The 12651-nt window shown below is 39.8% G+C and overlaps 4 protein-coding genes and 1 pseudogene across 4 annotated transcripts; 2 read left to right on the top strand and 3 right to left on the bottom strand.

Moving 5' to 3' along the window:
• Nucleotides 1–5073: 5073 nt before the first annotated feature.
• LOC111333213 (histone H5-like) lies at nucleotides 5074–6223 on the bottom strand. The gene has a single exon (XM_088741720.1). It carries the CDS (start codon nucleotides 6180–6182, stop codon nucleotides 5625–5627), a length of 558 nt encoding a protein of 185 aa, XP_088597846.1. The 5' UTR covers nucleotides 6183–6223; the 3' UTR covers nucleotides 5074–5624.
• Nucleotides 6224–7640: 1417 nt separating this feature from the next.
• Nucleotides 7641–8243, bottom strand: LOC148718764 (histone H3). The gene has a single exon (XM_088741721.1). The coding sequence runs from the start codon at nucleotides 8112–8114 to the stop codon at nucleotides 7704–7706; it is 411 nt and encodes a 136-aa protein (XP_088597847.1). The 5' UTR covers nucleotides 8115–8243; the 3' UTR covers nucleotides 7641–7703.
• Nucleotides 8244–8594: 351 nt separating this feature from the next.
• Nucleotides 8595–10093, top strand: LOC148718763 (histone H4). The gene is made up of 2 exons (XM_088741724.1): nucleotides 8595–9097; nucleotides 9731–10093. The coding sequence occupies exon 1, from the start codon at nucleotides 8605–8607 to the stop codon at nucleotides 8914–8916; it is 312 nt and encodes a 103-aa protein (XP_088597850.1). The 5' UTR covers nucleotides 8595–8604; the 3' UTR covers nucleotides 8917–9097; nucleotides 9731–10093.
• Nucleotides 9160–10088, bottom strand: LOC111333217 (histone H2A). The gene has a single exon (XM_022938755.2). It carries the CDS (start codon nucleotides 10086–10088, stop codon nucleotides 9708–9710), a length of 381 nt encoding a protein of 126 aa, XP_022794490.1. The 3' UTR covers nucleotides 9160–9707.
• A 123-nt stretch (nucleotides 10094–10216) lies between the features above and the next one.
• LOC111333218 (histone H2B.1 pseudogene) lies at nucleotides 10217–11988 on the top strand (annotated as a pseudogene).
• The last annotated feature ends 663 nt before the right edge of the window (nucleotides 11989–12651 follow it).

Here is a 12651-nt window from a genome sequence, read left to right as displayed (position 1 = left end):
AATATCAGTAAAATGAAAAACGTTTTGCGACCAAAGGCAGGTATTTTCGTGTTTTTATGGTGGGATTTTATGTCTTCTACTCCGATGTCAATGTTATGTCGACGTGCTTAATACCCTGCGAGCAGAGGTTTTTTCTACTCTACGAGGAAAAGGACAACTTTCCTTTCACTCGTAGCATGAAAGGGAGTAGAAAAAAAACCTCTGCTGCAGGGTACGTGCTAAAATACTACATTGAATACATGTTCAAGACACGTTTTTAATGAGATGCACTTCTTGCGATTGTGCTGCAATCCAGCGAGCCCTTCGGAAAAAAACATGTCACTGACTAAGGGCAGAAGTTGCAAGATACAATTCAGTGAAATGAATTCAGGTTAGAAACCAGGCTCAACTCAGTAGCCAAGCCTATTTGCCCAGGCCTTTGAGTGCTTGCGTGACCTTTTTCGTTTTGGGTGGTGTTTGGGTGGTTTTTGGGTGGTTTTGGGTGGTTTTGGGTGGTTTTTGGGTGGTTGTGAGTGGTTTTGGATGGTTTTGGGGGCATGGTTCCATGTTTTAGTAACTACCGGCTTTGGAGAAGTCATGGCTTTTACTTTGTCATCTCGTATAGCTTGAAGTAAAGTACTCGTTTTAGCCCTCTGATAGTACAAACCCTCTTCAATTTGGTTTCCACTGAATCATAATCAGCAGAGTGATCAGCAGCATTGACGTTCTGATTTCGCCACATGCTTGACCCCAGTGCTATGTGCTTCTAACTATGTTTTAGACTGTGACTAGAGCCTGAACCCTTTCACTACCAAGATCTCATTAGCCTCCTTACTCTCTGCTATACATTTCTCATATTGAGTCAGTTCAGAGAGTTTAATTGCTACCGGATCAACAAATGATCCCCAACTGATGTATTTTTTAATTCGCATCACTTGTCTGCTTGTTATTGTTTTGGTATTGTAAGCAGAATTTCCGTCTTGTTGATTTGAAGGAGACAAAAGGTTAAGTGAGTACTAAACATTTGAACCTTATTAGGCCATTTTCAATATAGTAAAATTCTAACATGGCTTTGAGGTTGGAAGGAGGAGCCAAGTTTGAATTTTAATACATTGAAAATGGCCTATTGGAGCTAGTATTAGACCTTAATGGATCTGGTATAAGAAATACAGCATATCTTTGACTGACATGTTATGAATTCTCATTTTCACCTGTTTTCTCTTGTTTCTGATTCTCTTACTTATAAGTTTTACTCTCAGAGTTTCAGCAAAGGTCCTGGCTGGTCTCCACCTTTTCCATTTCCTATTTTAATCTTGCATTTTCAGCCAAAGGTCTTAGTCTATTACTTACTATCCCATCCCTAGTTATTGCAATATACTGTAACTGAAATGCAGGAAACTGAAATTTTCACAAGATTAAGAAACTACCTTTAAGTACAAATGTCAAGCTTTTGATCAGAATAATATGAATATCAAATAGCATTAAGATGTGGACAAATTTTATAAATTCATTTTCTTGATGATTGGTTCTTGTAAACAGCATTTCAGGATAACTACTTGAAGTCCTCTGCACTGAATAAACCCAAGCAGTGAAGAGAGAAAGTACTCAATTACTGACAGAATGATATTTTCCTTTGTTTGTACTCTCCAAAACTTCTGAGTGTTTTCAGTGTTTGACATGAAGGGTCACTGTTTTGTCATTTACCAAGGGCATCGAAGCAAATTAAATTACAATATTTCCTGGAATTGTATGTGTATATAAAAGACCAACAAGTCTTCCTCCTCCATCCTCCTTCACTTTTGGAAGGACAAATAACACCATAGTAAACCATGAATCAGTGAAAGCAACCTCTATAGGGATTGAGTGCTAAATTAGTGATAATATACTTAATATGACACTCCAAGAAATTTTTGATTTAATACAACCATGAGGAATTTCTCCCTGGATGTACAAACACTTTCATCTTTCTGGAAGAGGTGAATTCTCTAAAGTATGAATAATGCACTTGTGTATTTCGAATGTACTTGTGGTCATGTATGAAATAAATCTGGCATGTATATCTACTTTAAAACTTTTGGTTTTCTTAGTTTTATTAGCTGAACACATTTCCCCTTTAAAGTAACTTGTTCAGCAAGCGGTTTTTGGTGCACTCAGGGATGAGTGGTGAAGCTGAAAATAACTATCTTGTCCCAACCCTTTTGTATCCTACTCATCTCTTTAGAGAACACAAAACCACCAGCTATGCAGGCTACTCGTTTTAAAAAAAAAAATGAATAATCACTATACTGTGACTGACAATGTCAACTATTTGAAATATCTGCCTCAACAAATTTTTTTCCTTCTTCATACTATACCAAGCAGCATAATTGATGTTTAGCAGAGTTAACCCCTTAACTTCCAAGGTCCTACAGTTAGTTCCCCCCTCTAGCTGTAAATCAATTAAAAGAAGTTGGTGGTAGATTAAGATAACTTCAACCTGATAAGTTTGAGTATTCTCATTACCTGTTTACTGGATCATGTGGGGGTGGTATGGGGAGAAGTTACATGATAATCACCTCTAGGAGTTTTAAGGTTAGAGGGAGAGTAGCAACCCTGTCACCCAGTCACCTTGATTGCAAAAACGTGGATGAAAAATGCACATAAACAATTTTCAGCTATAAGTTATGTAGAATTAATGAAAGCAGAGAATGAGTTGGTTTTCTTATGTATTGAGTAAGACACTGAATGTTACAAAAAAGCATTTTCTATACTCTCATTTGTTTAGCTCACTGGTACTAACAACTTTGAAAAGCAAAAAGGAAAACATTGCTTGTTGATCACAATTACCGGGTGAGGAATGGGGACCTTGTCAGTTCAAATAGGACTGTTAACCGAGGTTGTCCACAGGGTTCTGCTCTAGATCCCTTACTTTGGAATATATTTCAGAACGATTTGTCGTACTGTGTAACAACTAACTTGTCTATGTACGTGTACGATCATCAGATATACCACACAGGGCGGGATCAGTCCTCTGTTAAGTCAATGCTAAAGGAAAGTGCACAGCAAGCCAGTAATTGGTACAACTCAAATCTTCTAGCAGAGAACTTGAAGAAATATGATGGCTGCTCAATTCTATTAGCCTGGTGGTCATTTTGGGCAGCCATGCACTTTATTTTATTTGTTTTATTACTTTTTTGTAATGTAAATTTAATTTAATTCAGGGTGCAAATAAAGTTGTCGTTGTTGTTGTTGTTGTTGTTGTATCAAATTATGAACATCCAGGACATGGCCAAAGTGATAATAACACCACTTAAGTCATCAGCTTAAATAATCATGATATTAGTATAACTGACTCTCTCAAATTGTTGGGTGTCACAATAGATTCCAAGCTGAATTTTTCAGAGCACATAATTTAACATAATTTGTAAAAATGCCGATCACTAAATCGGCATCCTTATGAGACTTAGAAACTTGATTCCGACAAAATGCTAAACTGTTGCTTTTTAAAACAGCAATATTGCCACACCTTACATATTACCACCTTGTATGGCACTTTTACTGAGCCAGTGATTCTCGTAAAATCGAGCGGATGCAAGAAAGGGGCCTGCATGCTGTTTTTAGGAACCATGCTAGCTGCCCTGAACTTCTAAAAAGAGCAGAACTCCCTAGTTTGCAGAACAGGAGATTACAAGACATTTATGTTTTAATGTATAAAACCAAGAACAATCTATGTCCCTCCTAAAGTAGTGACACTTTTATTAAGCATAGTTCTAACTATAACCTAAGGCAGTCTGATTTCTCCACTGCCAGGTACAATACGGTAACATATGGTGGCCACTCCCTCTGCCATTTAGGGCCCAGTCTCTGGGGAAAATTATCCCCAGACTTGAGAGAAGTTACCACCTTAAAATGTTTCTAAAGCAAAATACATACATTAGATTTAGTTACACTAATGGATAATGGATGCAAGTGCTGTCATCTTTGTAATTCATAGACACATTTGTCCTAGTGCAAATATTGTTAATATCATTTATACCTACGCTTATATTCAAATATTTTTTTAACTTAATTTATATTTATTTACGTGGTCCCCTAATTAGCACAGGTTTTTAACCTAAGCTAGGTGGTTTCTTTAGACACTTTAATAAAGTTTCATCATAGCATCTTTGACATTTCACTGTCAATCACGAGCCCAATCAGTCCCTTGATGCTATAGTAGGCCCAATGTTGAATTCAAGAGACCCACAAGTTGAGAAAAGTTAATCATTTGAACAAACTTCATAGTGAAAGGTTAAAATTGGCATAGGATGATCAATGATAATATAAATATAACACCTTGATGTACCTCTAGTATTTTCTAAGCCCCTAAGATCTTACCTACTACAGGTACAAGACCAAATAAAAAACTAAATGTAAATACATTTATGAAAAAAGTGATTCCAAGGAGTGCAAGACTAATTTGGAGCACAGAAAAGTTAAATGTGAAGCAAACCAGAAGTAAAAATTGGGCAAATTTGACTAGATATGCAAGCTGTTCCTCTAGCCGGTAGTATTTTCTAGGCCCCTTTAGATCCTACCAGCTAGAGGTACAATACCAAATCAAAAAAATAAGTGTAAACATGTTCTTGAAAAAAGTGATTCAAAGGAGTGTAAGATTAATTTTGGGTGTAGAGAAGTTAAATGTGAAGCAAACCATGATTTAAAAAATGGGCAAATATGCAAATATGCTAGCTGTACCTTTAGCCGGTAGTACTTTCAAGGCTCACTTAAGGGGAACTGAAGCCTCAAATTGAACCATTTTTAAATTGCAGCTCATAGCTTAACTATCAGTGTTCGAACGGTTTTTTCAGTCTCTGGACTTACTTTGCTATGAGAAAATAGTTATACAGCTGTGCTTTGATTAGCACCGCGGCTCAGAAAAATTATGTCAGCGGTTAATACACGTCGTTGGTGGGGAAGAGAGGACAGAACCCCAAGACACTTCCTTCAAAACTCGCGTTTAGTAGGATTGTCGATGTGGGAATTAAATTCGGAAATTGTACAATAAAACGTTTCCAACAGGAAATATTTGGCTTCAGGCTGCGTTTGGATACGCTGGTATGTCATAAATCGATCTGTGAATACCTCTGTGTTGTTTATTTTATCGTTCTTTAACTTCCCATAAACGGTTTTGTATGGTCGTCCGCGCTCTATTTGATGGGGAGATTTAGCACTGCGTTTACAGATTGGGTTATCGAGGGTCTTGGACGAATCCTTTATAACTAAAATCAGTATCCATATTCTGCAAACTATTTTCAATACATTTCCCTAAGAACTGCTTGGGGAAATTTGATTAACAATGAAAGCTGCTAAGGCTGGCGATAATCTCCTGTATTGTCTTTGATTCAATGAACGACTAGTAATAGTAAGTAGAAATAATAATTAGAAATAAGATACAGGTCGCTCTTAGATTTGCCAGAAGTTTTAGCGGTCAATATCCATGATATATTTTGGATGCGATTACCACAACACGTCTCTGATTTAATCGAAGATAGAGCGACCTTTAGTGGGTCAAAAAAATTGAAAATATCCAAAAGTTTATCTGGATTACTCAGTTGGTCTAACTTTTTTTGAATGTGGTGGCTCCTAAAGGAGCCGTTTGATGAAATAAAGAGTTGCTTAGGTTTTTATTTCTTGGCGGTCTTCTTCGCCGCTGGTTTCTTGGCTGGTTTCTTGGCGGGCTTTTTAGCTGCAGGCTTCTTCGCTGGTTTTTTGGCCGCAGGCTTCTTTGCTGCTGGCTTTTTTGCGGCTGGTTTCTTCGCTGCTGGCTTTTTAGCGGCGGGTTTCTTTGCAGCCTTCTTCGCCGCTGGTTTCTTTGCTGCCTTTTTGGCGGCAGGCTTCTTTGGTTTGGCAGCAGGCTTCTTCTTTGCAGCTGGCTTTTTCTTCGGTTTCTTCTCCTTCTTCTCCTCCTTGGCTACCTTGAAGGAACCAGAAGCACCAATTCCCTTGGTGTGGAGAAGCTTTCCACTGGCGGCACCCCTTTTCAAAGCCATCTTCAAGTGTGAGCCGACCTCACCAACCTTATAGTTGGCTTTGATATACTTCTCGATGGCTTGGCGGGAAGAACCGTTTCGCTCTTTCAACGCTACGATAGCAGCTTTGATCATGTCTATATAAGGTGGATGATCGGCTGGCTTTTTGGGCGCAGCTGGCTTCTTCTTAGGGGATGGCTTTACGTCGGACATGGTGCGTAGCGTAGATTCTTAGGGACTAAGAAAACTAATGATTGTTTTGAGCGCGCGACGAAATATTATTCATTGCGTGCGGACCACTGAGGAAATAGAACTGTTCCAAAATGGCGTCGTCCAAACTGTGCTAGTTCGCCTGACATTTTTGGTCGATAACGAGCTGATTGAATAACTTTAGATCTTTCCTAACTGAAGAGACCTTAGCTACGTTCTCCCAAAAGATGTAGATGTAGAGTATACCTTGAATTTCTCAAATTAATGATGACATTTTAGGATCAAAAGCCTACAGAGCAGTGAAATTCCGGAAGGATCTTTGGAAAAATGAGGAAAGAAGTTCCTTTTAAGTAATTTTTATTTATATTTCTGGGATGATAATACAATTAAGGTCCTTAAATTTTCATGTGTATGAAAAAGTTAGCCTTTTGATACATATTCAAAGGCCGAGCGGTCTCTAAACTTGGACAAGAAGAACGAAATTACAAAGTCCGCCATTTCATACGTGACTTTGATAAAAGAATGCTGAATGTCTTGAACAAAGAAAATGACTTGGAGATGGGGCTGGCATTGAAGCAACCGTTTGAAAATGAACGGCGATTCAAAAAAGTTTTGTAGATATTTTGGTGAATTTACCTTGCTTTGCTGAAAAGTTAGTTTCCCATGGACAGGTTGGCCGGTTGCGCGCTCCCGACTCCCGTCTTATGCCAAGAACAGAGTTAAGTTCGAGGGAATATATTCTAAAAATATGGCTTGTTTATTCACAAAGAAAAGCGGTTAACTAGTTGACGATGAAATATTTTTGCTAGAGGTTTCCTACATGTACTCTGGTGAGGTGTGAAATGAAGAAGGACGCGAATTAGCAGACTATTTGTGAATATCCAGCCCATTCAATCGAAGCAGATTTGTAGAAAAGAAAATTCAAGGTTACATACATCATAAAGTTTCGGTAGGATGGAAAGAGTCCTTAATTGCATATGAATGAAAAATATGATGCATATTCAAAGGAAAAGCTGCCTCTAAATTCTAACAAGAAAGAAAATAAAACGTGCGCCTTTTCATACGGAACCTTGATAAGAGGTTTACTGAATGACTCGAGTGAATAAAGTGTGGTTCAATATTGCAAATTACATTTCATGCATCATGTAAGACAAACTTTCAAGGAAGAAATCGACCCAAAAGATGGTGAAATGTACCAGTGAGCGCGTCATATTTGCATAATTTTAGCGCCAAAATAACTTGACACATAGAGTAAATAAAAAAAAGTATGGTTGTTTGGGCTTGTTAGGAAATAATATGGCGTTTTCCGAGGCGCGGATCAAGGTCCAACAAAGTTTTCACGGAGTGTACTGAGGTGTTCCAAGAAAGCGTGCAATGAAAATTACGATGGATTCAATTTCTCTAGCTTCATAATTTAACTTTAAGAATTGATCATATGTTTGGCAGAGGCTCATAGATTGATCATTGCTTTTATTTATGTGGTGGCTCCTAAAAGAGCCGTTTGTGATTTGAAGTGCAGTTCACTTATGCTCGTTCTCCGCGGATTCGGCGGGCCAACTGAATGTCCTTGGGCATGATAGTGACACGCTTGGCGTGAATGGCACACAAGTTGGTGTCTTCAAAAAGACCAACGAGGTAAGCTTCGCTGGCTTCTTGAAGAGCCATCACGGCCGAGCTCTGGAAACGCAGGTCAGTCTTGAAATCTTGAGCGATTTCTCGTACAAGACGCTGGAAGGGAAGCTTGCGGATCAACAACTCGGTGGATTTCTGATAACGACGAATCTCACGAAGAGCGACTGTACCAGGCCTGTAACGATGAGGTTTCTTAACTCCACCGGTAGCTGGAGCGCTCTTACGAGCTGCCTTTGTGGCGAGCTGTTTACGTGGAGCTTTTCCACCGGTTGATTTTCGTGCAGTTTGTTTCGTACGTGCCATCTTGGTCAACGACTCAGAATAACTGATTATTGCAAATTATATTTAGGAATTGATTTATACCTGGCGGGCTTTTTGCTGATTGGCTCAAAGTTAAGAGATTTGATTGGTTAGGTATGAGATATGTTAATAATTTCACGGGTGTATGATTCTATTTTGCTTATTTTTATCATGATTTCTATTTGGAAGGTCGTTTAGGCATAAATCGAGAACTATCCACACCTTTAATTTCCCATGTAAGATATTAATATTCCCTTTCCTAGCGTGGTTCACAACTGTTTTAAGATGGAGCAGCGTTGTTTTCTACTGGAAAACATACGCGCGCAAAAACGCCGTGTGATTTATGTTAATTCATGTTATTACGGTGAAATTTTCACTCAACCAATAGCAGCATGTTTTTCCATTCTGTTTCCTGAGAGGTCATATCTTTTGGAAGAAAATTTATCAACTTCCAGTTATCTGCTATAACCCTTACTCACGCGCAATAGTCAACATGTCTGGACGAGGCAAAGGAGGAAAAGGTCTGGGAAAAGGGGGCGCCAAGCGTCACCGAAAGATCCTTCGTGATAACATCCAAGGTATCACCAAACCAGCCATCCGTCGTCTTGCTCGCCGTGGCGGTGTCAAGCGAATCTCTGGCCTGATCTACGAGGAGACTCGTGGCGTTCTGAAAGTCTTTCTTGAGAACGTGATCCGTGATGCTGTGACGTACACGGAGCACGCCAAGAGAAAGACCGTGACGGCCATGGATGTGGTGTATGCTCTGAAAAGACAAGGGCGCACTCTGTACGGATTTGGTGGTTAAACAGACACGACCAGACACCACTGGCACAAAACAAACGGCTCTTTTAGGAGCCACCAAATATAAGAAAAGTCATGATCGATAAATGTGTCTTTTTTATCCAACCCATTTAGATCGTATATCCTTCGCTCATACTGCTAATTGCAAAAGGAAATGATTACTGACATCATCCGCGGGCATTTCGGTATGTTTCAGAGGAGCAGAAATTAGGACATTGCGCGCACAGGAATGATAAATTAACTCTCCTTAGCGTAACAATATTTATTCATTTCTAATCTTGTTTTTAAAAGGGGAAAATTTATGTAACCTTTTTCCAGTTGCATTCTTCGAACCCGTTAGATAATAACCCTGGCAAAAGCGCGTCCGATCTCTTCCCTTTCCGAGGTTTGTTTCGTTGCTCGCATGAGAAGCAGAAGAGTAAATGCGTAAATCAAAATCATACCAGCTTACTTGCAAGCTGTATTTAGGCGCACTGCTTATGCCAGTGTCGCCGACATATAAAAAAAATTCAACGGTTAACTATTTTGGCGCGAAAGTTAATACACGCATTTGCGTCTACTAAATTTTCCTATGGGGCTGGTTTTTGGTGCATTTGGTCGTTTACCAGCATTCATTTCCAGAGATCTTGCAGATTTTTCTTTTTATGAATTCAAATTGGAAAATGGAAGGAAGGCTTGCGAAGTGATATTCTAGTTAATCATTGGTTGGTAGTTCCTCTTCCTATCTAGTTAGTTAAGACCTTTGCAATATTTGGTGGCTCCTAAAGGAGCCGTTTTGAACGTGTAAAAGTTGATTCAAGCCTTTGCTTTCTTCTCAGTCTTCTTGGGCAGAAGTACAGCCTGGATGTTGGGAAGAACACCTCCCTGTGCGATGGTGACACCGGCCAGCAGTTTGTTCAACTCCTCGTCATTACGGACAGCAAGCTGAAGGTGACGGGGAATGATTCTTGTCTTTTTGTTGTCACGAGCAGCATTGCCCGCCAACTCGAGGATCTCAGCGCTCAAATATTCGAGCACAGCAGCCAAGTACACTGGAGCACCGGCGCCAACACGCTCAGCGTAATTACCTTTGCGGAGAAGACGGTGGATTCGACCAACTGGGAATTGAAGCCCTGCTCGGGATGAGCGGCTCTTGGACTTGGTGCCCTTAGCTTTACCTTTACCGCGACCAGACATGTTGATACGAACTGCTTTGATTGCTTCAATCAAAATGAATAGTGTTTTTTAATTAACTCTGATATCTATAGCTCGTTTATTATGCAGAAAGGATCGAAAAGCACCAATCAGTAGCAAGTTTTGTATGTTTTGATGTCCTTGCAATTTTTTGCAATTAAAGAGAGAATGACATGTAAACTGACCCCCGGGGTTAGTATAATAATAAGCCAATCATTGATCGATAATTTCGATACGTATGGTAATAGATCCTTTCACGATTCCGCCATAAATACAAACCGAAAAATGCCACGTTACTATTGATCATTGTGATATATCAAGATGCCAGCAAAAGTTGCAGGAAAGAAAGGTGAGAAGAAAGCTGGAAAGGCAAAGGCTATTGCCGATGGAAAGAAGAAGAGGAGAGGAAAGAGAAGGGAAAGCTATGCTATCTACATCTACAAGGTGTTGAAGAAAGTTCACCCTGACTGGTATCTGCAGCAAAGCCATGGGCATCATGAACTCGTTCGTTAACGACATCTTCGAGCGCATTGCCACCGAAGCTTCTCGCCTTGCTCACTACAATAAGAAATCAACCATCAGCTCTCGCGAGATCCAGACTGCCATCAGGTTGCTTCTACCCGGTGAACTGGCGAAACACGCCGTCAGTGAAGGAACCAAGGCTGTGACCAAGTACACCAGCAGCAAGTGAACTCACTATGTGGGTTTCTCGCCTAAAACAAACGGCTCCTTTTGGAGCCGCCAAAGGTTTCGAAAGTCATTTATCGACGCAATATGGTCTTAAATGAAAATGTTCCCCGTTGAATTTCATTTGTATTTACTATAATGTTCCTGTCAAGCTATAATTATCTCTAGGATTTTTTTTTTTTGTCGTATGTTCCGTGACCGCGCGAACTGCTTTCTCATTGAGATGAAAGACAATGTCATAAATGACAAAGCACTTACAACTATGGATTAGAGATAGACCACGAAGAGTATCATTCACAAAATTAATTTCTTTTTCCAAATGTCCAACAGCATACTATACTCTGAAGAGCCAGGGTTTTGATTGCCAATGGGGACTTCTTTCTGATCTCAATTGTCCGAACAACCGCGGGTTAATACTCCCAAAGCTAGCGGTGATTGAACGAGCTCCGAGACACAGGCCGCCTGCGCTAGCCATAGCAGTAGAAGCGAACCTTCTCTTCATCCGTTAGACAGAACATATATTTATTACAATCTAAAAGCTCTCTACGACGGAATAAGCCCATCAAGTCCACGCCAACTGTTGGACATAAACACTCGACAACTAGCCCACAGAGTTCTTCGCGCGCTTAGATTGAGACCGACAAATGAACCCACTATTTACTGTCCCAAGCCATCACGGTTATACCGCTCTTTTTCAATTTCAAGCTTCAAAGCGCGTGAGAAACCACCAGCCTCGCTGAAGCCATTCGAGAAAGTTCAAGTGTCGATGCCGTGCAAATAAACGGAGATTTTTTCGACCTACAAGAAGACTAACCGTTTCGCTTAGCTAGGAAAAAAACTGCTTGCAGTCAGTTTGACACAAAAACGACATGAAGTTAAGAGACTATCACGTGATAGCCTTGGTTGTGTACTAGTGTCAACCGAAATATTCAACCGTGAAAGTCAAATAATTGAGTAAACTTCACAACCAACAGCCACCTAGGACTTGTCTTGCATTCTGTGTTGAAATTCGCGCAACAAGTCTTTTCAGAACCTTTCTAGAATTATTAGTTGTATGTGTTAGTACAATGCTGCTGAGTAGTTCACGAAGTTAATTTTCTATGAGCCTCGGAATTAAATTGTGTCAGAAGTATTTCGATTTTACTCATGTCTCAGATGCTTATGATCTGAGCAAAACAGAGATGGAATAAAAAGCTAAGGTGGAAATAACACTTAATCACAATGCTGGATTCTTGACCCTCTAATAGCACAAACCTCCTTCAATCTGGTTTCCAATGAATCATAAGCGAAGGAATCAACAGCAGTATTGCTTCCAATTCTGTTATTGTGATTTTTGCTTGACCACAGTGCTTTGTGCTTCTAATTATGACTTAGAGTATGACTTCATTGTTAGCCCTAACCCTTTCGCTCCCAAGATCTCATTTATTTAGCAATTCCCCTTACTGGCTGCAATACAATTCTTATAGTTATACAGTTTAGTGATACGTATGATGCACGATCCTCGCAGTAGATAGCGCTATTTAAGCAATAGCGAAATTCAGACCTGAAAAAAATCAGGCCTGTACGGGACTCGAACCACTGACCTCTGCGATACTAGTGCAGCGCTCTAACCAATTGAGCTAACAAGCCAACTGAGAGCAGGCCGTTAAGTTGATTCGTAATGAACCCGTGAAAGTGATAAATGAGATAGAATAAATATATGAAAATCATATATTGAACTGCGGTATTTGATACGTATGATGCACGATCCTCGCAGTAGATAGGCCTGATTTTTTTCAGGTCTGAATTTCGCTATTGCTTAAATAGCGCTATCTACTGCGAGGATCGTGCATCATACGTATCAAATACCGCAGTTCAATATATGATTTTCATATATTTA

This window comes from Stylophora pistillata, chromosome 12, assembly GCF_964205215.1.
Source record: "Stylophora pistillata chromosome 12, jaStyPist1.2, whole genome shotgun sequence".
Lineage (NCBI taxonomy): Eukaryota > Metazoa > Cnidaria > Anthozoa > Scleractinia > Pocilloporidae > Stylophora > Stylophora pistillata.
The sequence above is the reverse complement of the archived record's forward strand: the minus strand, read 5'-3'. Positions and strand labels throughout refer to the sequence as shown.

Coding starts and splice junctions, on each gene's coding strand:
- LOC111333217 (XM_022938755.2), bottom strand. CDS start 10,088: ATGTCTGGTCGCGGTAAAGGTAAAGCTAAGGGCACCAAGTCCAAGAGC.
- LOC111333213 (XM_088741720.1), bottom strand. CDS start 6,182: ATGTCCGACGTAAAGCCATCCCCTAAGAAGAAGCCAGCTGCGCCCAAA.
- LOC148718763 (XM_088741724.1), top strand. CDS start 8,605: ATGTCTGGACGAGGCAAAGGAGGAAAAGGTCTGGGAAAAGGGGGCGCC.
- LOC148718764 (XM_088741721.1), bottom strand. CDS start 8,114: ATGGCACGTACGAAACAAACTGCACGAAAATCAACCGGTGGAAAAGCT.